This window comes from Mobula hypostoma, chromosome 14 (assembly GCF_963921235.1).
Source record: "Mobula hypostoma chromosome 14, sMobHyp1.1, whole genome shotgun sequence".
Taxonomy (NCBI): domain Eukaryota; kingdom Metazoa; phylum Chordata; class Chondrichthyes; order Myliobatiformes; family Myliobatidae; genus Mobula; species Mobula hypostoma.
In genome coordinates, this window is record NC_086110.1 from 5026064 (window position 1) to 5052399 (window position 26336).

Consider the following 26336-nt stretch of genomic DNA (forward strand, 5'->3'; position numbering starts at 1 on the left):
GAGTTTGAGTACAGAGACGAAATTAAGAACCTGGTGGCATGGTGAGAAGACAATAACCTATCCCTCAACGTCAGCAAGATGAAGGAATTGGTTGTTGACTTCAAAAGGAGTAGCGGACCGCACGACCCCATTTACATCGGTGGTGCGCAAGTGGAACACGTCAAAAGTTTTAAGTTCCTCAGGGTTAATATCACAAACTCCTGACTTGGTCCAACCAAGCAGAGTCCACTGCCAAGAAGGCCCACCAGTGCCTTTACTTCCTGAGGAAGCTGAGGAAACTTGGCCTGTCCCCTAAAACCCTCACTAATTTTTATAGATACACCGTAGAAAGCATTCTTCTGGGGTGCATCACAACCTGGGATGGAATTTGTCCTGACCAAGACCAGAAGAAGCTGCAGAAGATCATGAACACAGCCCAGCACATCACACAAACCAATCTTCCGTCCTTGGACTCACTTTACACCGCATGCTGTCGGAGCAGTGCTGCCAGGATAATCAAGGACACGACCCACCCAGCCAACACAGTTTTCATCCCTCTTCCCTCCGGGAGAAGGCTCAGGAGCTTGAAGACTCGTACGGCCAGATTTGGGAACAGCTTCTTTCCAACTGTGATAAGACTGCTGAACGGATCCTGACCCGGATCTGGGCCGTACCCTCCAAATATCCGGACTGCCTCTCAGTTTTTTTGCATTACCTTACTTTGCCTTTTCTATTTTCTATTTATGATTTATAATTTAAATTTTTAATATTTAATATCGATTTGTACTCCAGAGAGCACGAAGAGCAGAATCAAATATCGCTGTGATGATTGTACGCTCTAGTATCAATTGTTTGGCGACAATAAAGTATAAAGTATAAAAAAGCTTTTAATATCTTTTTTGATATTAGTCACCAACTTCCTTTCATAATTCATCTTTTCCTTCCTAATAACCTTCTTAGTTTCCTTCTGCAAGTTTTTAAAAGCTTCCCAATCCTCTATCTTCCCACTATCTTTGGCTTCCTTGTATGTCCTCTCTTTTGCTTTTACTTTGGCTCTGACTTCACTTGTCAGCCATGGTAGTGTCCTTCTTCCATTTGAAAATTTCCTCTTATTTGGAATATATCTGTCTTGCACTTCCCTCATTTTTCACAGAAACTCCAGCCACTGCTGCTCTGCTATCCGTCCTGCTAGTGTCCCTTTCCAGTCAACTTTGACCAGTTCCCCTCTCATGCCATTGTAATTTCCTTTATTCTACTGAAATACCAATACATTGAAATTTAATTTCTCCTTCTCAAATTTCAAAGTGAACTTGATCATATTGTGATCACTGTTCCCTAAGGGATCCTTAACCTTAAGCTCTCTTATCACTCCGGATCATTGCACAACCCAATCCAGTACAGCCGATCTCCTAGTGGGCTCAACAACAAGCTGTTCTAAAAAGCCATCCCTGAGAGTCTACAAATTCTCTCTCTTGAGGTCCAGTACAGGCCTAGTTTCCTAATTCACTTTCATGTTAAGATCCCTAACGATGATCATGACAGTGCCCTTCTGACACGCCTTTTCTATCTCCTGCTGTAATTTGTAATCCACATCCTGGCTGCTGTTTGGAGGCCTGTATACAACTGCCATTATGGTCCTTTTACCCTTGTCATTTCTTAACTCAACCTATAGAGACTCTACACCTTCTGATCCTATGTCATCCCTTTCTAATGATTTAATATAATTTCTTATACACAGGGCCACACCACTCCCTCTGCGTACTAACCAATCTTTCCAATACACTGTATATCCTTGGACGTTCAGCTCCCAATGGCAGCCATTCTTTAGCCAAGTGTCAAAGCTGGCCACAACATCATACTTGCCAATCTGTAGCTGAGTTTCAAGATCATCCATTTTATTTCTTATGCTATGTGCATTCAAATGTAACACTTTCAGTCCAGTATTTGTTGCTTTCTGTTTTAACTGCACCACGTAATTGCCTTGTAACTCATCCCACTGGCTGTGATTATGCCTCATCTCCTGCCTGTCCTTTCTATCACCTCTGTTGCACGCTAACTTTGACTTATTTCTGTTTTCCCCTTCCCCAGCCCTATCACTCCGGTTCCCACCCCCCTTCCAAATTAGTTTAAACCCTCCCTAACAGCTCTATTAAATGTGCCTGTTAGGATATTCGACCCCTTTGGGTTCAGGTGGAACCCGTCCTTTTTGTACAGGCCGTACCCCCCCCCAGAAGAGTCCCCAATGGTCCAGAGTTCCGAAGCCCTGTCCCCTACACCAGTCTCTCAGCCTCACATTAATATGCCTGATCATGCTATTCTTGCACTCGTTAGCACGTGGCACAGGCAGCAGTCCTGAGATTACTACCCTGGAGGTCCTGCTTTTCAGCTTCCTACCCAACTCCTTGAATTCTCTCTTCAGAACCTCCTTCCTTTTACTAACTATTTCAACATGTACCAAGTCTTCTGGCAGTTCACCCACCCTCTCCCTTCAGAATACTCTGCACCTGTTCCGAGACATCCCGTACCCTGGCACCTGGGAGGCAACACACCAGGCAGGTATCTCTATCAGGCTGACAGAACCTCCTGTCTGTTCCATCTGTAACAATAATCTCCAGCCCCTTGGTATGAACATTGAATTCTTCAACTTCCGGTAATTCCCTCCCCCTCCCTTCCCCTATCCCTATTTCACTCAGCCCCCTTCCCCAGTTGCCTACCACCTCCCTCATGGTTCCGCCTCCTTCTACTACCCATTGTGTTTTCCCTATTCCTTCTTCACCTTTCCTGCCTATCACCTCCCTGCCTCCCCTCCCCCACCCATTTATCTTTCCCTTTACTGGTTTTTCACCTGGAACCTACCAGCCTTCTCCTTCCCACCCTCCCCCCACCTTCTTTATAGGGCCTCTGCCCCTTCCCCCTACAGTCTTGATGAAGGGTTCCAGCCCGAAACGTTGACTGATCATTTCCACGGATGCTGCCCGACCTGCTGAGTTCCCCCAGTGTGTTGTGAGTGTTGCTTTCGCCCCAGCATTTGCAGAGTATTTTGTGTCTGCAATTTCTTGCAGTCCTGGGCCGAGTTGCCATGTTGAGCAGTAATGCATCTTGACCTCAGACATGGCATAAAACACATGTTCTACTGGGTATCAGTGATCTCTGCCCTCCCACGCTTCTAGGAGCTGGGCTAACAACAGCAGCATTCCAAGCCAGATAGACCACAATATTATTAACATATAAATTCACCACTAGCCCGTGGCAATGGTGCTGGGCAAGTTGCTGTGCTCTATCGCTGAACTTCAGGAAAATGGAATCTTGTGCTTAACTTTCTTGTAATGTTCAATACGGTCTAACTGTTCATTAACTTGCCAAGTGTAATAATTAAATGTTGTAACTGTTTAAAGTCAAACCCACTGATTCAGAAATTAAATGATTAAGAAGCGTGTGGCTTAAGAAGCTGTGAGTTTAAAGACAAATTGTTACATTTAGCATTACTTTTAAACTTTTATTTCTGACCTATTTTTTACCAATCTAATCTTCCTTTGTTTCTTGAACACATATCTGATTTGACATTGTATTCACCCCACAAAGAACCTCACAGTTTGATATATGTTGGATTCACCACTCCAGTGAAAGCTAACAAAATATTTTGGCGAGCAAGTGACCAGTCTGAGGAGTGGACTCCTTGGTGAGATACTGGCAGAAAATTGTATTGTATTGCCATCAGACTGATGAACTCATGCTAATTTGGGTGTACTCTATATTACATTGACTGTTCTATTTATTATAAGTTACTACGATTGCACATTGCACATTCAGATAGAGACATAACGTGAAGATTTTTACTCCTCATGTATGTGAAGGATCTAAGACATAAAAGTCAATTCAATAATGGATGCCCATACACAGTCATGCACATGTGTGTGCACACAACACACACAAGACATGCACAGAACAAATTTACAAACCTACAGGAATTCTGCAGATGCTGGAAATTCAAGCAACATACATCACTCTTCCTTCAGTTAGTCCTGACGAAGGGTCTCGGCCTGAAATGTCGACTGCGCCTCTTCCTATAGATGCTGCTTGGCCTGCTGCGTTCACCAGCAACTTTGATGTATGTTGCTTAAATTTACAAACCTATTTGCTTGTGTGGTGAGCACCTACACACAAACACAAAAGATTCTGCAGATGGTAGAAATCTTGAGCAACAGACACAAAGTGCTGGAGGAACCCAGGGGAGGAATAAAGAGTCAACATTTCAGGCCTAGAGTCTTAATCAGGACTGGAAAGGAAGGGGGAAGAAGCCAAAATAAGGAGAAAGAGGGAGAGGAGTACAAGATAGAAGCTGATAGGAAAAACCAGGTGACGGAGGATGAAATGAGAAATAAGAGGTGATAGATAGAAGAGGTAAAGGGCTGAAGAAGAAGGAATCTGATAGGAGAGTGGATCATTGGAGAAAAGGAAGGAGAAGGGACACCAGAGCAAGGTGATAGGCTGGTGAGGAGAAGAGAAGTCATGGGGGGGGGGGGGCGGATCTAGAATGGCAAAGAGAAAAGAAGAAATCACTGTAAGTTAGAGAAATCAATGTTCATGGCATCAAGTTTTAGACTATCCTGAGGTGTTCATCCTCCAACCTGAGTGTGGTCTCACTGTGGCAGTGGAGGAGGCCATGGACTGACATTTTGGAATAGGAATGGGAAGTCAAATTGAAATGGGTAGCTACTGGGAAATCCCACCCATCTGTGGTCCCTTAATCTGTGATGGGTCACACTGATATGGAGGCCACACTGGGAGAATCAGACACAGTAAATGACCCTGACAGGCCAACAGGTGAAGTGTTGCCTCACCTGGAAGTATTGTTTGGGGCCCTGAATTGTGTTGAGGGAGGATGTGTAGGGGCAGGAGTCGCACTACCCTGCTTGCAGCGATAAGTGCCAAGAGGGAGATCAGTGGGAAGGGAGGAGTGGACAATGGGGTTACTTAGAGAGCAATCCCTATTGAAAATGCGAAGTGAAACATGGGGGAGAGGTAAGGGAAAGATGTGGTCTGTAGCAGGATCTTATTGTAGATGGCAGAAGTTATGGAATTTGTTCCCCTCCAGAGATGCTGCATGACTTGCTGAGTTCCTCCCGAATTTTGTGTGTGTTACATACGCATACACACACACTTTGTAGTTGAGCAGTTTTGAATTTACCTCATGACGAATTCATGTGCATTGATGTCCTCTCCATAATGAGATTGGTGCAAGTTTCCAGAATTACCGACCACTGCACAACGCCGACATCGAGAACGGTTCCACGAGCCATAAGGGTTCTCTCCAGGCACAATGAGGAAGAGTTTGGTCAAAATGTCCTTCAGATCTTGTGGCTTGAATTGAGGCTGAAGCATCTGGGAAGCATCAAAGGATGAAAAAGACACAGCAGAAATTTAAATGAAGTTTCTGCATAAAACTCTAGACTAAAGTTCTTTTGTAAGAGAAACAAATATCATGCTATTAGACCAACTCATCCAAATACAATTCATTGTTCAATGCCACATTTCTCATTATGTTCTTTAATAATTTCGTATCCCCTTTTCAGACAGAGTAATTTTCATTGCAAAAGCCGGAAACTTGTAACCAAACTTCTAACCTGAGAAGCAGCAAAATGAGTACCAGCTCCCCCATGTCAAATACAAATGAACATTTTGCGAAAATGGGGATTGGTAGGAACTAGTCGATACTTCAAACTTATGTCTATATTTGTGCTAATATAGAGAGAACTCTGTCACAGCAGAGGCCAGATCCAATCTTCATTCATAACACAATGATGTGGAATATAATCATGGTTTGAATGATTTACAGACAGACTGACCATGAGAAAATCTAATAGGGGAATTCAAGCAACACACATCAAAGTTGCTGGTGAACGCAGCAGGCCAGGCAGCATCTCTAGGAAGAGGTCCAGTCGACGTTTCAGGCCGAGACCCTTCGTCAGGACTAACTGAAGGAAGAGTGAGTAAGAGATTTGAAAGTGGGAGGGGAGGGGGAGATCCAAAATGATAGGAGAAGACAGGAGGGGGAGGGATGGAGCCAAGAGCTGGACAGGTGATTGGCAAAGGGGATATGAGAGGATCATGGGACAGGAGGCCCAGGGAGAAGGAAAGGCGGGGGAAACCCAGAGGATGGGCAAGGGGTATAGTCAGAGGGACAGAGGGAGAAAAAGGAGAGTGAGAGAAAGAATGTGTGTATAAAAATAAATAACGGATGGGGTACGAGGGGGAGGTGGGGCACTAGCGGAAGTTAGAGAAGTCAATGTTCATGCCATCAGGTTGGAGGCTACCCAGACGGAATATAAGGTGTTGTTCCTCCAACCTGAGTGTGGCTTCATCTTTACAGTAGAGGAGGCCGTGGATAGACATATCAGAATGGGAATGGGACGTGGAATTTAAATGTGTCGCCACTGGGAGATCCTGCTTTCTCTGGCAGACAGAGCGTAGGTGTTCAGCAAAACGATCTCCCAGTCTGCATTGGGTCTTGCCAATATATAGAAGGCCACACCGGGAGCACTGGACGCAGTATATCACCCCAGCCGACTCACAGGTGAAGTGTCGCCTCACCTGGAAGGATCGTCTGGGGCCGTGAATGGTGGTAAGGGAGGAAGTGTAAGGGCATGTGTAGCACTTGTTCCGCTTACAAGGATAAGTGCCAGGAGGGAGATCAGTGGGGAGGGATGGGGGGAACGAATGGACAAGGGAGTTGTGTAGGGAGCGATCCCTGTGGAAAGCAGGGTGGGGGGAGGGAAAGATGTGCTTAGTGGTGGGATCCCGCTGGAGGTGGCGGAAGTTACGGAGAATAATATGTTGGACCCGGAGGCTGGTGGAGTGGTAGGTGAGGACCAGGGGAACCCTATTTCTAGTGGGGTGGCGGGAGGATGGAGTGTGCCTAGTGGAGTGGCTGGAGGATGGAACAGGGGAATTACATGGTTTAGAGTATAGAAAACAGGAGCAAGAATTGGCCAATCAGTTCCTACCACTTCCTCTACGAAAGAGCATCAGTGAATTAGGTGGATTCTCATACTTAATCCAGCAGCTTTGTGGTTAGTATTACTAATGATTAGTTTGTTTTAATTATTTCCAAATTATTAACTATATTTGTTTTCTACAGCTGCAATGGTAGGACCTGAACTTTAGTTAGATACACACTTTATTGATAAAGGATCATTCTACATTTGAACTTCACCCTTCTCAGTGTGATCCATGGGGGCAATAGATCTAAAATTGGTATTGGGTAGAATCTCCAATACTGAACAATATAAACTAATATTAATGAGCAACAATAGATATATCTCATTTGTTTCCAAGCTGTCTGTTCTGATGAGTTGGAGCAAACCCAACAGATAACATTCTAGATTCTGTGAGCAATTCTCATAGATTTCATTTCATAAGTTTGGCCAACCTGGGCATCAAATAAAAAGTCTCACGAAAACAGATGAAAGTCATGTCATTAACTTTTCATTAAGGTTTACATAATCTCATATAAAATGAAAGGCTGCCTTGAAATAAATGCAACTTGCTCCATTCCTGTTACTGCATGGGTCTCAAATGCATTTGATCCTTGGTTATTACAATGTAAAAGCCAGGTTCTTTGCTAGTTACACACATAAAAGTTGCTGGTGAATGCAGCAGGCCAGGCAGCATCTCTAAGAAGAGGTACAGTCGACATTTTGGGCCGAGACCCTTCGTCAGGACTAACTGAAAGCCTTTCAGTTCGTCCTGACGAAGGGTCTTGGCCCGAAATGTTGACTGTACCTCTTCCTAGAGATGCTGCCTGGCCTGCTGCATTCACCAGCAACTTTTATGTGTGTTGCTTGAAATTCCAGCATCTGCAGAATTCCTTGTGTTTGCGTTCTTTGCTAGTTTTCTGGTCTAATGAGGTTCCACCTTGCTTTGCTTTTATTTATTGACATACAGGGCAGAATAGGCCTTTCCAGCCTTGACCACACGGAAGAGACACACGTGGTCATAGGGAGAACGTACAAATTCCCCACAGGCAGTGGATACAGTGCAGAACAGGCCTGGAGAAACACATGTGGTCACGGGGAGAACATACAAACTCCTTACAGTCAGTGGTGAGAATTCAACCCCAGTCACAGGTACTATAAAACGTATGCTAACCACAATGCTACCATGCTGCCCCAGATCTGTTGCCTCCATGGATAACACTAAGAAAGGGGTAAAAAACACCTTTTCAGAAATTATAGTCAAGTTCAAATAGTCTCCAATCACTGAATAGCAGCACCAAAGCAAGTTAGTGGCTCCTGGAATTGATCATTGAACATCACCTCTTGTAATTTGTCGAGTTGATAAGTAGCAACAGAGTCAACAGAAAGCTAAATCCGACCTTCATTCCTTGTTAGTCATAGCAGTTCAACAATAAAAGGCAAAGATGTGGCACAATGATAACAATACTGATGCAAACTGTTGACAACACTAAGGATTCATGCTTCCCTGGGTAACAAGACAGATTGTACTTAGAGTGCTAATGGGACTTGAGACAAGAGAATTCCAATTATTTTATAGTTCAATGTTGGAAGACTGCAGTAAGGTTAAAGAGGCAAGTCAAAATATCATACTTTAAAGGAATTCTTAAAAATATCTTATTTCCTGTGCTATGTGTGAGGATTGTTGGTTTACTCAGTGTAGTTTCCTTTTAGGCTACACTAATAGATCAGAGAATGTCTGATGCCTTCCCTTACAGAAAGCAAACAAGAATAAAGTTACTCATATCCTGAATGCCCAAGTAATTAGTGATACCGCAGTAGACCTATAATTCCGAGACTTCAATGCAAACAGTTGTCCACAGCTCACCTGGTTTGCCCAGCCAGGGACGCAGTCCTCCAGCAACTTAATAATGCCTTTTAAGTTTGCTTTACAAAGGAGAATTAAACTAGAACTATGAGAATCCCTGCAGCATCCGGTGACCCAGTGGCATCTGTCTCCCAGGCCGACGTCAAGCTGTCTTTCAGGAGGGTGCACCCTTATAAGGTGGCAGGCCCTGATAGAGTACTGGTAAGGCTCTAAAAACCTGTGCCAACCAACTGGCGGGAGTATTCAAAGACATCTTCAACCTCTCATTGCTACAGTTGGAAGCTCCCACCTGCTTCAAAAGGGCAACAATTACACCATGGCCCAGAAGAGTAGTGTGAGCTGCCTCAACAACTATCATCCAGTAGGACTTGTAGCTACGGTGATGAAATGCTTTGAGAGGTTGGTCATGGCTAGAATCAACACCTGTCTCTGTAAGGACCTGTCCCCATTGCAATTTGCCTGTCGCCACAATAAGTTTATGGCAGATGCCATCTCAAAGGCTCTCCACACGGCCTTGGATCACCTGGACAATACAAATACCTAGGACTGAATACTGTTTATTGACTACAGCTCAGCATTCAATACCATCACTCCTACAGTCCTGATCAATATGCTACAGAACCTGGGCTTTTGTACCTCCCTCTGCAACTGGACCCTAACCAGTAGACCACAATCTGTGCAGATTACTAAACTTCTCTACCTCATTGACAATCAACACTGGTGCACCACAATATGTGCTCTTAGCCCACTGCTCTATCCTCTCTACACCCATGACTGTGTGGCTGGGCATAGCTCAAATACCATCTATAAATTTGATGATACAACCATTGTTGGCAGAATCTCAGATGGTGAAGGCAGGGTGTATAGGAGTGAGATATACCAGCCAGTGGAGTGGTGTCATAGCAACAACCTTGCACTCAATGTCAGCAAGACCAAAGAACTGATTGTGGACTTCAGAAAGGGTAGGACGAGGGAACACAAACCAATCCTCATAGTGGGATCAGAAGTGGAGAGAGTGAGCAATTACAAGTTCCTGGGTGTCAAGATCTCTTGAGGACCTAACCTGGTAGCAACATGTTGGTGCAGCTATAAAGAAGGCAAGACAGCGGCTATACTTCATTAGGAGTTCGAGGAGATTTGGTTTCTTACCTAAAACACTCAAGAACTTCTACAGATGTACTATGGAGAATATTCTGACTGACTGAATCACCATCTGGTGTGGTGAGGGAAGGGGCTACTGAACAAGATCAAAATAAGTTGTTGTAGCAAGTTGTAAAATAAGTCAGCTCCATCATGGGTACTAACCCCCGCAGTATCCAAGACATCTTCAGGAAGGTGGCGTCCATCATTAAGGACCCCCCACAACCCAGAACATTCCCTCTTCTCATTGTTACCATCAGGTAGGAGGTACAGAAGCCTGAAGGCACACAGTCAGTGATTCAGAAACAGCTTCCTCCCCTCAGCTATCCAATTTCTAAATGGACACCGAACCCATGAATACTTCCTCACTAGATTTTATTTCTGTTTTTGTACTACTTACTTAACTAGTTAATATATATACAATTGCAAGAAAGCACTGTGAACCCTTTGCTTTTACCTGGTTTCCTCACTGATAACTCATAAAATGTGGTCTGATCTTCATCTAAATCACAAAAACAGACAAACATTATCAGCCTAAACAAATAACACACGAACAATTGTACTTCTTCTCATCAATACTGAGTTCACCATTTAAACAACCACAGTCTAGGTTCAAAAAAGTAGGCGAACTTCTGGGCTAACGTCTTCTACAAAAGCTATTTAGAGTCAAGTGTTCTAATCCATAAGATCAGATTTTAGGTGTAGGTTGTAGGGTGTCCTGTCCTATAAAAAAGTCATACAAAGTCAGGTTACTGAAAGAGCTTGCACTTCTCGAGAAAGATCTGTTTATGTGCACCATGGCTCAATCAAAATAACTTTCAGACACCTTAGAAGAAGAATTGTGCAGAGAAATAAAGCAAGTTTGGAAATGGTCAAATTACATCAAATGAAAATGCTGAATGAATGGCCTCCAAGTTTTTTCAAATCTAATGGAAGGGTCATAAACTGCACTTCTAATTTTTTCCAAATTCAAACATACCATAGTTTGTGAAAACCAATGAAATACAGTAGATCTCTTTCCAAATCAGCAAAATGGATCTTCTAGCCATTAGAGTAAGAAATGCAATCTTCCTACGTGCTGAAGAGGTTAAATAATTTGAATCTATCATTGGTAATCCAAAAATAGCAGTAATTGGGTAAGGTTGTAAGTCTATATTCAAAACCGTGGAAATAATGTCAAAAATATCTTTCCAATATTTTTCCAACAAAGGACATGACCAAAACATGTGAGTTAAAGAAGCTATCTCGAAATGACATCTATTACATATTGGATTAATATAAGAGTAATAACGAGATAGTTTACCTTTGGACATATGAGCCCTGGGCACTACTTTAAACTGTATCAACACATGTTTAGCACATACAGAGGGTGAATTCACCAATTGAAGAATTTTTTTTCCATTTTTCTATCGGTATAATAATCTTAAGTTCTCTTTCCCAGTCAGCTTTAATTTTATTGGAAACATTGTTTTATTTCTCTGTACTGTTGGTTGAGAGGAATGGAGTCTTCGACACTAAGGTTTCCTTTTTTCCCATTTTCAAGTTGTTAGTATTGCCCAAGTCTTTTAGTTTAGTTGACTAATTCTGTTTAGTTTAGTTTTTTTTTGGGATGAGGTTTGTTTTTTTTTCTATTTTTTTTCTTTTTCATGACTTTTCTTCAGTTTTTTTTTGCTTTGTATTATTCATTCTTATTCTACACGATTGAGAGCTTCAAAAATTTATACTATATGGTTTTACAATTACTCATTTTAACTGTAACAATGTATCTCCTACTACTTGTATTTTTGCTTTGTTATGTTTTCATTTTATGAAATTTATAAAAAGATTGAAAAAGAAAGAAAGGAATTGGACTTCCGGGTCATCAAGGGAATGGCGGCGTAAGGAAAAGGTCTCTCGACAAAAAAGAAGGTAAACTGCCCCAAAATCGAATTTAGACAAATACTTAATATTGCATAACTATATTAATAAAAGGGACAAGGATGATGTCTAAGAACAAGAATAAAAAGTCTGCTTCGAAGGCTGATAAACATAAAGAGACGCAGCAAGGCGACGGGCCTAGCTCCCCCACGGCAAGACAGGACGGAGATAATGAGGGGGAATCGGTGACTCTGTCTTTGATTCTCGGAGAGATTCGCGAGTTCCGACAAGATAACAGCAAACAGCTGGAAGATATTAAAGGAGAAATAGTAAAAACTAACTCGCGGATAGATGAAGCCGAAGCGAGGATTGTTGGAGTTGAAGAGAAGCTACAAAACGCCGAGGAAGTGATAGCAGAAATGCTGAAGCTACAAGACCAACTCCAGTGGAAACTAATAGATCAAGAAGGCCGCTTGAGAAGGGAAAATGTGAGGATCTACGGAGTTCCCGAAGGAACCGAAGGTAAACCCGGATTGATGATTCCCTTCGTGGAGAAGCTGCTTAGAGAGAACCTTGATATACCGGCCGCAAAAGACCTACAGATAGAAAGGGCTCACCGCGCGTTGGCACCACAGCCTCCGGCAGGCGCCCAGCCCAGATCGATTCTGATCAGATTTCTCAGTTACAGAACGAAGGAAGAGGTGCTTAAAAGAGCATGGCAAAAGAAAGGTTTCATGTGGAACAACTGCAAAATCAGTTTAGACCACGACTACACACCGGGGATTCTTGCCAGACGGAAGGAATATACGGAAACACGGAGAGTCCTGAAGGAAAACAACATCAGATTCCAGACCCTGTATCCAGCTCGGCTGAGAGTCTTTTACGACGAAGGGACAAAAACTTACACTACAGTGGAGGAGGCAACGTTGGACCTGGCGGACCGGGGACTACCTATTAACGTTATCACCCAACCAGAGTCGCTACTGGAGAGGATTCGGCAGAAGTCGTGGCAGTTAGTGGGGCGAGGACGCTCCACTCGAACCAGAGTATCAAACTACAAGGAAAAGCTGCAAATATTCAGACGCGAATGTACAGAGAATACAGATTAATTAAGAGAAATGACTGAAAAGAGTAAATCGGACTTAAAAGTAAAATGAAAACTGGTAACTGAAAATAAACTAGGCGGAATAACTTGAATGATAGCAATATGGTCGAGACATAAATAGGAGAAAATTCTCTATGATTATTCAAACTGCTGAGGGCCCTCTAACACAGGGTGAAGATAGAGGTTATCCCTCTGAACTGAGGCGGGTCGGTGCTCAGGCCTCACTGTGGGAAGTCGGGGAAAATTTTCAAATGTTATACGTTCAGAAATGTCTAGGGTGTGGTTATATGTCTTGGTTTACTGTTGAGAAGGGATTGCTTACTGTTTGGTTAGAAAAGGAGAGTGCTTTTTTTCTACTAGAGAAAAATACAAACTGAATTGGTAAAAATAATTTCCTATAATGTTAATGGGGTTTTGAATCCAATTAAAAGAAATAAGATTAGGTTTAAATTGAAAAAAGAGAGGGCACAAATAGCTTTCCTCCAGGAAACACATATGAGCCAATCTGAACATGGAAAATTAAAAAGAATGGGCTTTAAGCATGTATTTTATTCATCATATAAATTGAGTCACAAAAGAGGGGTAGCTACTTTAATATCAAGTACTCTTAATTATGAACATATTTCAGAGACAAGAGACAAAGAAGGACGGTTTGTAAAAATCACAGGAAGAATAGAAGGTACAGAAATAACATTGCTGAATGTTTATGCTCCTCCAGGTAGTGAATGGTCATTTTATAGACACATTTTTGACCTAATGGTCAGTTCTCGAGGGGTAGTAATTTGTGGAGGGGATTTTAATATTAGATTAAATCCCATATTAGATTCTTCAAGAATAGTTACTCAGAATAACCTCTGACTCGGAAAGTGAATTCATTGATGGAGGAGTTGGGAATTATAGATGTCTGGAGGGAATTACACCCTACTAGTAAAGATTATACATATTACTCTTTCCCTCATTCAGCCTATTCAAGGATAGACTATTTCTTTATCTTTAATACAGATAGACTCAGGATAAAAAACTGTAATATTGCAACAATTGATCTGTCGGATCATAGCCCAGTCTCTATGTCTCTAATCCTGGAAAGGAAAATGAGGAAAACACTATGGAGGCTAAACTCACATATACTCAATAACCCGAAAGTAATGGAGCGATTAAGGGGAGAAATCAAAGAATATCTAGACCTTAATGACACGGGAGAAACATCACCAGTGATTTTATGGGATACATTGAAAGCTGTACTGAGAGGGAAAATTATTTCCATTACTACTCACATGAAAAAAATCAATGCACAAAAATTAGCAGACCTTCAAGGAAAATTAAAACAACTTCAAGTTGGAGATAGCAACAAAAGTAATTCAAATCGAAAACAGGAAATTAGGAAATTGCAAAGTGAAATTGATGATATTTATACGTTGGAAACTCAAAGAAATTTTCTTTACCTGAGACAAAAGAATTATGAAGTAGGAGGTAAATCAGCTAGATTATTAGCATATAAATTACGAAAACAACAAGCAGACAATACAATTCATAAAATAAAGAATCCAAAGACAAAGCTTGTGGAGAGTACAATAGGGAAAATTCAAGGGAGTTTTGAAACATATTATCGAGAGCTGTACTCCCAACCCCAGGCCCCCAATGAGCCCTATATAGACAGTGTATTGAATTTTTTAGATCTACCTAAACTTACAGATTTACAAAATGAAAGTTTATTAGAACCAGTAACTGTCAAAGAACTGAACGTGGCCATCTCTAGGTTAAAGGCTGGAAAGTCCCTGGGTTCTGATGGGTTTACCTCAGAGTGGTACAAGTCCCTGAAGACACAGTTAGCCCCATTACTACTTAACACCTTTAATTGGATCTTGCAGAGAGGAGAAACTCCACCTTCCTGGAGAGAAGCGATTATTTCAGTTATTCCTAAAGAGGGTAAAGATAAACTAGAATGTGGCAATTATCGGCCAATTAGTGTTCTTAATTTAGATTACAAACTATTTACATCTATATTAGCGCGCAGATTGGAAAAGCTTTTACCTGGCCTAATCCATTTAGACCAGACTGGATTTATTCAACAAAGACAAACACAGGACAATATAAGGAGAACTCTGCACATATTAGAACAGGTTAATAAGAACGAGACAGAGACAATGGTAGTAGGATTGGACGCTGAGAAAGCTTTTGATTCGATTAGTTGGGCATTCCTATACAGAGTGTTAAGAAGATTCGGCTTTCAAGAAAGGTTTATTAAAGTAATTCAGACTCTGTATGACAGCCCAACAGCCTGAATTAAGATAAATGGGGACCTCTCTGACTCCTTCATTTTAGAGAGAGGCACTAGACAGGGATGCCCAATTTCTCCTCTCCTTTTTGCGCTATATATTGAACCACTTGCCCAACTAATAAGACAGAGCAAAATCGTAAAAGGTATCAAGGTGGCAAGGATTGAACAGAAAGTGGCGTTATTCGCAGATGATGTTTTGGTCTATCTGAGTGAACCAGAAAAATCATTTATAGGATTGTTTACACTGTTGGATGACTTTGGGAAAATATCAGGTTATAAAATAAATGTAAAGAAAACGCAGGTTATGTCCCTAAATTATACACCATCCAAAAAAATTGCAGGATACATACGATCTTAAGTGGGAAGCTAAATCATTAAAATATTTAGGAATAACCCTGCCGAAGGATCTTTCAACACTGTCACAGGTAAATTATGGGCCATTAATCTCAGAGATAAAAGCAGATATGCATAGATGGAATCTTATCCCCTTTTTAAGTTTAAATTCAAGGATAAATACTATAAAAATGAATATTCTTCCTCAGTTATTATATCTTTTCCGTACTTTACCAGTGGAGGTGGATGATAATCAATTCAGGGAATGGGACAAATGGATTTCCCGCTTCATTTGGCAAGGAAGGAAACCTAGAATTCGATATAACACCTTACAGTTAGGGAAGGAAGGAGGAGGTATGGTTCTTCCTTGCCTGAGAAATTATTTTTATGCCTCACAGATAACCCCTCTGTTATATTGGTGTAATAGGGAATATAAGGCTAGATGGAAGGAAATAGAATTTGGATTAGTTGACAGTTTTCCTCTTGAGGCCTCAATAGCTGACAAAGGATTGATGGCCCAGTTGGAAAAATTTAAAAACGGTTGGATAAATCTTACATTAAAAGTATGGCAGAAGGTGGTTAATTCATGTGGAATTAATAACATGTTAAAACTCTTTAGATGGTGTGCATATGATACCGAATTCCTTCCCAACAGAGGAGATAAAAGATTTGAGCTATGGATAAAGAAAGGTCTTATAACCTACCTCTCATTTATAGATAAAAGAGTATTACAAAGTTTCCAAATCCTGCAGGACAAACATGGCCTAGAACATAATGACTTTTTTAGGTACCTTCAAATACGAAACTATGTTAACCAGAGTTGTAGATATACAGACCTATCAACAGTAGAATTAGAATTTTTCAAGATTCTGAATTCGGCTTGCAGTTCAATACCTAGTAAATCAGTTTCTCGCCTATATAATGCACTCTCCCATGCTAAAAATGTAAATACACTGTATATTAAAGAGAAGTGGGAGAAAGAAGCGGGGTTGGTACTTTCAGAGGAGGCTTGGGGGAAAATCTGCAGCTTTCAATGGTCCTCGACTAATTCTTTGACTTGGAGAGAACATTGTTGGAAAAACATTATAAGATACTTCAAGACCCCATATCAGGAAAAATATAAAGATACAAATGTGATGTGTTGGAGAAGGTGCGGCTCCAAGGAGGCAAATCATTTTCATATTTTCTGGGATTGCCCTAAATTAAGTCTATTTTGGGAAGGTATTCATAGAACATTAGTTAAGGTACTTAGGTCCTAGATACCTCTGAACTTTGAGACGCTCTATTTGGGGCATGTATTGTTCCTTGAACAGAAGGAAGATATAAAGTTGCTGCAGGCCCTCTTAGCGGCAAGTAAGAAATCAATCACTAGAAAATGGCTAAATCCAATACCACCTACATTAGAAGATTGGTACGAAATTATCTTGGAAATATTTAAAATGGAAAAGTTGACTTACTCCCTGAGAACTCAAAAAGAAACATTTTATCAAATCTGGAATAAATGGATTGAATATATAACCCCAATGCGAGCAGACTTTAGATGACTCTCCTAATGATTTATATTGCTCTTCTCATCAACACAGTAATATTGCTACCGTAAGCACCCCTAGTCTAAATGTTTGTTTTTTTTTGGAAAATAGAGAATTAACACAAGTAAAGGGAAAGATTTGGGAAAGGGATAAAAAAAAATGAAAAAATTAAGTAAATAAGTACATAGGGATTGGATAATTATGTCTGCGGGCAGGAACAAGCACGAACAAATTGGGATATAAACACCTACAATGGTTGGTATATAGGCTTGTATGCAACATTTTGGACCACTGGAAATGGTCCAGAAGGGTTGTATGGAAACTATTATTACCATTTTTCTTAACAACTAATTTCATTACTTAGCCTAATAGGTTAGATTTACCATAGTACATAATTATCTATTTAAATGTTTATTTTCCTTTTATATCATCTCAATGTGTACTTAAGAATGTATAAATAATTGTAGTTTTATACATATAAAAAAATGGAAAAGGTTATATGTGTGAAAAAAGTACATGATAATTGTGAATTCCTTATCCAAATAAAAATAAAATTTAAAAAAAAAGAAAGAAAAAGAAAGAAAGAAGAAGAATTGTGGAGATGCATGAAGCTGGAAAAGGCTACAAAAGCATTTCTAGAGACCTTAATGTTCATCAGTCCACAGTAAGAGAAATTGTCGACAACTGGAGGGAATTCATTACTGTGGCTACTCTCCCTAGGAATGGGCATCCTGCAAAGATCACACCAACAGCATAAATTGAAATGCTGAAGGAGGTGGAAAAGAATCCAAGGGTAACAGCTGGAGACCTGCAGAAATCTCTGGAACTTGCTAAAGTCTCTATTCATGCATCCACTGTAAGAAAAACACTGAACAAGAAGGGTATTGTTACACGCTCAAGAAGATCTGGTTTTTGTTGTGAGAATGATGTAATGGTCTTTTGGAGGTCACCTGATGTGATTTTCCCGCCGATGTGAGGTCACGTGATGACATGTGCCCCCCCCCCGTGACCATATAAGGGTCGACTCAGGTGACGCAGTGGGATTTTGAGTTTGTAGATTTCCAGGTAGAACATGTTGTGCCTCCGTTTCTGTTGCGTGTTTGTTTTTGTGACGCAGTTTCATTTTTAAAAACGGAAGGTGCGTTCTCTTATACAATATTGTATTTGGACTGGGAATTTGTGGCTGGAAGTGCCAATTTACTCAATTCCAACAGTTTTGAAGGGAGAGTGAAGAATTCATCGAAGTGAAGGATCGAGAGAAGTCGGCATCGTTTGGCAGTTTAATAAAGGATCGACCTTATTGAGTCTTCGTTGGAGAGAAGCTGCATTGAGATAACTCTTGTAAAAGCGCAATGAGTTCATGCACAAAGGCTCTCTCTCTCTAAACAATTTAAGGTCAGTCGATTTAAACTGTTTATTTTCAGCATCAGGAATCCTGTGGACAGAACCAGCAGTAAAGGTGCGTCGGTGAAGAAATCGTTCTCCAGAGAAGTCTCTCCCAATTGAATGTGTAAAACTGTTGGACTTTCCAAGTTATCGCTTTAAGAACTGTTTTCGCATTTAACACTTTAAGAACCAGAGTCGAGTGGAGTTGATGAACGGCTGCGTACCTGTTTAATCTCCGGTTAAAGTTTTCCTTTGTTTTTTTTTCCCTTATCGTTTATATGTGTTTAATAAATGTTTGGTTGTTTTCATAAAACCTTGTCTCGATTAATATTCATTGTTGCCGGTTACGTAACAGTGTTCATGGAAGGACACCACAAAGAAAACCACAGCTCTCCAGGAAAGTCATTGCTGCACATCTCCAGTTTGCAAAAGACCACTTGGATGCTCCACAATGCTTCAGGGACAATGTTCTGTGGACAGATGAGACAAAAATCGAACTTCTTTAGCAGAAATGCACACCGTTATGTTTGGAGGAAAAAGGGCACTGCACACCAACACCAAAATCTCACCCCAACTCTGAAGCATGGTGAAAGGAGCATTGTGGTTTGGGGCTGCATTGCTGCGTCAGGGCCTGGACAGCTTACAACCATTAAGGGAACAATGAATTCAAAATTGTATCAAGCCATTTTAGAGGAGAGTGTCAGGGTACAGGTCCATCACCTGAAGCTTAATAGAAGTTAGGTGATGCAACAAGATGATGTTCCGAAAGACAACAGTAATGTAGAAACATAGAAATCTATAGCATAGCACATTACAGGGCCCTTCATCCCACAATGTTGTGCCGACCATGTAACCTATTCTAGAAACTGCCCAGAATTTCCCTAACACATAGTCCTCTATTTTTTAAGCTCCATGTACCTATCTAAAAGTCTCTCCTACCTCTACTGCCTTGGCTGGCAGTGCACTCCACGCACCCACCACTCTTTGTGTGAAAAACATACCTCTGACATCCCCCATGTACCTACTTCCACGCACCTTAAGACTATGCCCCCCTGTGTTAGCCATTTCAGCCCTGGGAAAAAGCCTCTGGCTAACCACACGATCAAAGCCTCTCATAATCTTATACACCTCTATCAGGTCACTTCTCACCCTCTGTCGCTCCAAGGAGAAAAGGCCAAGTTCACTCAACCTATTCTCATAAGGCATGCTTTCAAATCCAGGCAACATCCTTATAAATCTCCTCTGCACTCTGTAGTATCTACATCCTTCCTGTAATGAGGTGACCAGAACTGAACTAAGATCCTATATAGCTGTAACAATACCTCACAGTTCTTGAGCTCAATCCCACGGCTGAGGAAGGCCAACACACCATACGCTTTTTTAAAAACACTGTCAACCTGCGCAGCAGCTTTGAGTGTCCTATGGACACAGACCCCAAGATCTCGCTGATCCTCCACACTGCCAAGAGTCATACTTTAATATTATATTCTGTCTTCAAATTTGACCGACCAAAATGAATCACTTCATACTTATCTGGGTTGAACTCCATCTGCCACTTTTCAGGCCAGTTTTGCATTCTATCGATGCTGTGTATAACCTCTGACAACCTCCAGACTTCCCACAACACCTCCAATTTTTGTGTCATCAGCGAACTTACTAACCCACCCTTCTACTTCCTCATCCAGGTCATTTGTAAACATCACAAAGAGAAGGGGTCCTAGAAGAGATCCCTGTGGAACACCACTGGTCACCGTCCTTCAAGCAGAATATGAAGCATCTACAACTACCCTTTTCCTTCTGTGGGCAAGCCAATTCTGATCCACAAAGCAAGGTCTCCTCAGATCCCATGCCTCCTTACTTTCTCAATAAGCCTTGCATAAGGAACCTTATCAAATGCCTTGCTGAAATCCATATACACTACATCCACTGCTCTACCTTCATCGATGTGTTTAGTCACATCCTCAAAAAATTCAATCAGGGTTGTAAGGCACGATCTGCCCTTGACAAAGCCATGCTGACAATCCCTGATCAGAGTATGTCTCTCCAAATGCTCATAAATCCTGCCACTCAGGATCTTCTCCAATAACTTGCCCACCACTGAAGTAAGACCCACCGGTCTACAATTTCCTGGGTTATCTCTACTCCCTTTCTTGAACAAGGGAATAACGTTTGCGACCTTCCAATCCTCTAGTACTTCTCCCATCCCTATTGATGATGCAAAGACCATCGCCAGAGGCTCAGCAATCTCCTCCCTTGCTTCCCACAGTACCCTGGGGTGTATCTCATCCAGACCCAGTGACTTATCTAACTTAATACCTTTCAAAAACTCCAGCACATCCTCTTTCTTAATGTCTATACACTCAAACGTTGCAGTTGATTGTAAGTCATCCCTACAATCGCCAAGGTCCTTTTCCATAGTGAATACTGCAGCAATGTATTCATTAAGTACCTCTGCTATCTCCTCCAGTTCCATACACACTTTTCCACTATCGCACCTGTTCGGTCCTAATCTCACATGGCTCATGATCTTGCTCCTCACATACTTGTAGAATGCCTTGGCGTTTTCCTTAATCCTGCTCGCCAAGGCCTTCTCATGGTCCCTTCTAGCTCTTCTAAATTCATTCTAGAGCTCCTTCCTGGCAACCTTGTAATTTTCTAGAGCTCTAACCATACCTAGTTTCTTGAACCTTTCATAAGCTTTTTTTCTTAACTAGATTTTCTACATCCTTTGTACACCATGGTTCTTTTACCCTACCATCCTTTCCGTGCCTCAATGGAACATACCTATGCAGAACACCATGCAAATATTCCCCAAACATTTGCCACATTTCCGTTGTGCATTTCCCTGAGAATAATTTGCTCCCAATCTATGTTCCCAAGTTCCTGCCTAATAGCATCATATTTCCCTTTACGCCAATTAAATGCTTTCCTAAATTGTCTGCTCCTATCCCTCTCTAGCACCATGGTAAAAGAGATAGATTTGTGATCACTACCTCCAAAATGCTCTCCCACCAGGAGATCTGACACCTGACCAGGTTCATTTCCCAATACAGCCTCTCCTCTAGTTGGCGTATCTACATCAAGAAACCTTCCTGAACACATCTAACAAACTCCATCCCATCTAAATCCCTTGCTCTAAGGAGATGCCAGTCAAAGTTAAAATTACCCATCACAAAACCCCTATTATTATTGCTCCGTTCCAGAGTATGCCTCCCTATCTGCTCCTCGGTGTCTCTGTTACTATTGGGGAGCCTATAAAAAACACCCAATAGAGTTATTGTCCCCTTCCTGTTTCTGACTTCCACCCACATTGACTCAGTAGACAATCCCTCCATGACTTCCTTCTTTCCTGCAGCCACGATACTGTCCCTGATTTGCAAAGCCACTCCCCCACCTCTTTTGCCTCCCTCCCTGTCCTTTTTGAAACATCTAAAGCCTGGTACTCTCAGCAGCCATTCCTGTCCCTGAGACATCCAAGTCTCTGTAAAGGCCACAACATCATAGTTCTACATATTGATCCATGCTCTAAGTTCATCCACCTTGCTTAATCAACAGAAAGGTTTAAAAAGAAGAAGATTTGTGTTTTGGAATGGCCAAGTCAGAGTCCAGACCTTAACCTAATTGAGGTGCTGTGGCATGACCTGAAGTGGGCTGTTTATGCAAGGTATTCCTGAAATATTGATGAACTAAAAGAGTTGTGTACGGAGGAATAGTCTCAAATTCATTCCCCTCAGATCAGCAGCTACAGGAAACGTTTGGTGGAGGTTATTACTGCTAAAGGAGGTTCTACCAGTTATTAAATACAAGGGTTCACATACTTCTTCCAGTCTGGACTGTGAATGTTTAAACAATGTGTTCAATAAAGACATGAAAATTACAATTGTTTGTGTATTAATAGTTTAGTAAGTTGTGTCTCTATTATTATGACTTAGATGAAGATCGGACCACAGTTTATGAGTAATTGACGCAGAAAACCAGATAATTCCAAAGGGTTCACTAACTTTTTCTTCCATCTCTATATACACTTAACGTAATTCAGGTTTTTAAAATATATTTATCATGTATTGCATTGTACTGCTGCCGTAACAGATTTCACAACATATGCTAGTGATATTAAACCTGATTCTGATTTTGACTCCGAATCTGATTTTCTATCTCCATTGTTGGGAAATCAGACCCTTTTATGGCCATCTTTGAAACAAAATAACTCTTCCCAAATCTCTTCAGTTGTCATGTAGGAACATGTCATCAGCTGATAGTACTGGCTGGCCACTCCCACACAGTGTATAGAGAGTTAGAACTCCGGACTACGGGTGGTAAAATAACTAACTGTTCAACAAATACTTTCCGCCAGCACTTCATATCTCTATAATATTGCAGTCAGCTTCCAAGGACATGGAAAGCCTCTAGACGATTGTACCAGATTTAATTCCCCATGGATAAATCTTAAGAGACCAACAGAAAGCGCTGAGCAAAACCAGATAATAGTCACTGAGATGTGAAATACAAAGAACAGCTGTAGGTTGGAATTGGGGGCAGAGCTAACTGGCCACTACTTACAGTAGTTACTAAGCAGCAGCCTCTGGTGGGGAAGGCTCCTTGTGGAACAGATGATGTCAGGAGCTGGAGTGACTACAATGCTTCCAGTGATCAGTTTGTCAACGCTTAGTTCACAATGGGTATGATGCACTGGGTGGCTCTGTGGCAGCACAGATCTGTATCATAACAACACCTGCATCTTCACTAAGGATGCTATTTGTTTTTCTATAATTTTGTGCATCGAACCCAACAAATCTGCTACACTGTTGTGATTGTACAATAAGTAACACATCAAGTTTGAAAAACACTGTGCTAACTTAAGTTTGAGAAAGTGTTTTTTTTATCTTCTCCTAGTCAGGAGAATGAAGGGAAAGCTTCAGTCGTTAAACATTCTACAATCCCCTGTCACACCTAAACCTCCTTCTCCCCCCAGCTCATTCAGAGTCACAGCAACTTCCACCATCTGACTGGATGCATATTCCTGCTTTTGCATCTACTCTCAACTTTGCAGCATATCTTTATCTGTATCAGGATGAAGAACCTTATCTGAGACAACAACTGGCTGAAGTGGTCCCAAGAACACAATCAGAAATGTTCCATCTACCTTGAGCCAAAAATGCACACTTGATCTTAGGAAGCCATCCATTGCATACCGCAACTCTCTTATATACAATACCTTTGCATGTTCCATATAAGTTGCCTTTTAATCTACATGAGCAAATTTGCTGGCTTAGACATATAGTATTTTATGGCACACACACAAAATGCTGGAGGAACTCAGCAAGTCGGGAAGCATCTACAGAGGGGAATCAACAATTGATGTTTCGGCTGAGAACCTTCATCAGGATTGGAAAGGAAGTGGGAGGAAGCCAGAATAAAGATGTAGGGAGAGGGGAAGAAGTACAAGCTGGTGAAACCAGGTGATGGAGAAGCATCTGCAGAATTATTTGCATTTATTATTTAATGCTATTCTTTAGACATATTGTAATGCATCTAATTTTCTGGACCATTGTACGTGATGATGGAATGGAAACAAAAATGTATTGTTCATTTATTGTACAAAGATCATTAATATATTTTAAACACTATTTTATAAGATTTACTTAAAGAGAACATGAGGTACTTGTTCTTTTACGTAACTCAGACAGAGAAGCAGGGAGGGCAAAATAAAAGGTAAAATGGAGACTAGAATATTATGACGAAGGAGATAAATGAGAATGACCATAAGCTCTGGCTTATTGGGTAAGAAATTCAATCACGTAGTAAATGCCATTTTATATGCTATGCGATTGGTGTGCAATATGATCATGGAATTCTTCCTGCACTTCTAAGGATTTATACCAACAGCTATACTAATAGGCATATATCATAAATATCAGGAAAGTAAAGTCTCCTTAAAAAGACCATGGTTCTTTGGTAGTTTTCTAGTTCCACCTTTGTTGTAGAGTATGTCCACAGAAGATCACAATGCATTGGATCTTTCAGAGATTGCAGATAAAATGTTCTATTTTTGGGTATGATCAGGGCTCTTTCTTTACATGCTACTAGTGATGAGTCTCAGAGATATTAAAAAAGTATGGCTTCACTTTCATAATGATGTGGAATAAAATCTACAATAATATGGTAGCAGAGTATAAAATGACCACCCAATCAAAGCTACTCTGATCTAATTAACTATCATGTGAACGTAGCTGCAGGGTAACCTGTCCCAGGTACTCAGCATATTATAGGTCACGTGTTGTTCCAGAGGACCAGGCCAAAAGGTAAACGAGACAAGGAAAAAACAAGAGATTCTGAAGGTGCTGGAAATCTGGAGCAACACACTCGGAAGTGTGGAAGGAATTCAGCAAGTCAGGCAGCATCAGTGGAAGGGGATAAGGTAACTTGCTAATCCAAACCTATCTGAGTGGTGATGAATCATAATATAGAGACAGTGGATAGTAATGTAAGTTTGGTTTGGGTTGATATCATGGTGAAAGTAGACACAGATAGGAGCAATCCATGGACCAGCAAAATATGACCTCTCGAGAGGGCAGAACATAAATGGGTAAATATCCCAGGAATGCTTGAAGGAAATTGCAATTTTCATCAGAGATATTGATAGGACAAACCAAACTGGCTAAGGTATTGTAAAAGAAGAATTTGTGTTGTACATCAGATTGCTTCTTCAAATATTAGATTCATGTGGGAATAGGCTACTTTAGATTATGTAATGAGGAATGAGGTAGAGTTAATAAAACATACTGAAAAGGTCCCTCAGGAGGTAGTGACCACAGAATAATAGAATTCCAGACACAGTCTGAGGGTGAGCATGGCAGGACCATAAACCACTGTTTCAACTTAAATAAGGACAATATCAATGATATGATGATGAAGTTGTCTAAGGTAGACTGGGAAAATAAACGAAGAGACAGGTTGAACGATGAACAGTGACACATATTCAAACCGCTGTTCATATCACTCAGCACAAATTTATCCCAACTAGAAAGAGAGATTCCATGAGAAAGAGGCACAAGATATAGTTTAAAAAGTTAAAATGGTAGTATTATTTGAAAAGTATACACACAAAGTAATAAGAGTTGGTGGTAGGTCATATCAATGGAAAGTTTGAGAGTCAAGCAATAAAAAATTACAAAGCTTATAAGAAGGGAGAGATATTGAGTGAAAACTTGAAATGTAATGTTGAAACAAACAGTAAGAGTTTCTATGGAAAAATACATAGGAAGAAGGAGGCTAAGAGGGGTGTGGAAACTTTAGATAACAATGCCGGTGAAAGAGGAAATAATTAGTAGTTTTGATAATTTATTTTTGTCTTGTCTTTGCATAACCATGGGATACACTGCAAATATCCCAAAAATAATCAATGGGCTAATTTCAAATAAAAAGGAAGAATTCATATAAAATTACAATTACACGGGATGAAGTGATTGAGAAACTCACAGGGCAAGATGCAAGAGTCAGTAATTAAAAAATAAATGTGTAATCATTGAGGGAAGCTGAGTATAATCAAACCTAATCAATTAACAATTATAAAAGGTGAATTTGAATTTTTGAACAAAATGTAAGGCATCCATGTTTACCAAAGATATGAAAATACTATAGGTGGTAGAGCATGGTGTGAGGTTCAGTACTGAGCAAAAACCTAGCCAAAATAGTGGGGAGGTGTGAGGACATGCACCTAGGTAAGAAGAATCATAAGGCGGATTACTATCTCAATAGAAAGACTAGAAATGAATACTGTTCAGAGGAAGCACACACAAAATGCTGGAGGTACTCAGCAGGCCAGGCAACGTCTATGGAAAAGACTACGGTCGATGTTTCAGGCCGAGAGCCTTCAGCAGGACTGGAG

The 26336-nt window shown here is 40.9% G+C and overlaps 1 protein-coding gene across 3 annotated transcripts in view; it reads right to left on the reverse strand.

Moving 5' to 3' along the window:
- The window catches only part of st3gal2 (ST3 beta-galactoside alpha-2,3-sialyltransferase 2), a 317298-nt gene that overhangs the window by 96664 nt on the left and 194298 nt on the right, over nt 1-26336 (reverse strand). For all 3 annotated transcript variants that reach the window (XM_063066611.1, XM_063066609.1, XM_063066610.1), the window contains exon 3: nt 5168-5361. In XM_063066611.1, the coding sequence (XP_062922681.1) occupies nt 5168-5361 (194 nt within the window). The remainder of the gene's footprint in view (nt 1-5167; nt 5362-26336) is intronic.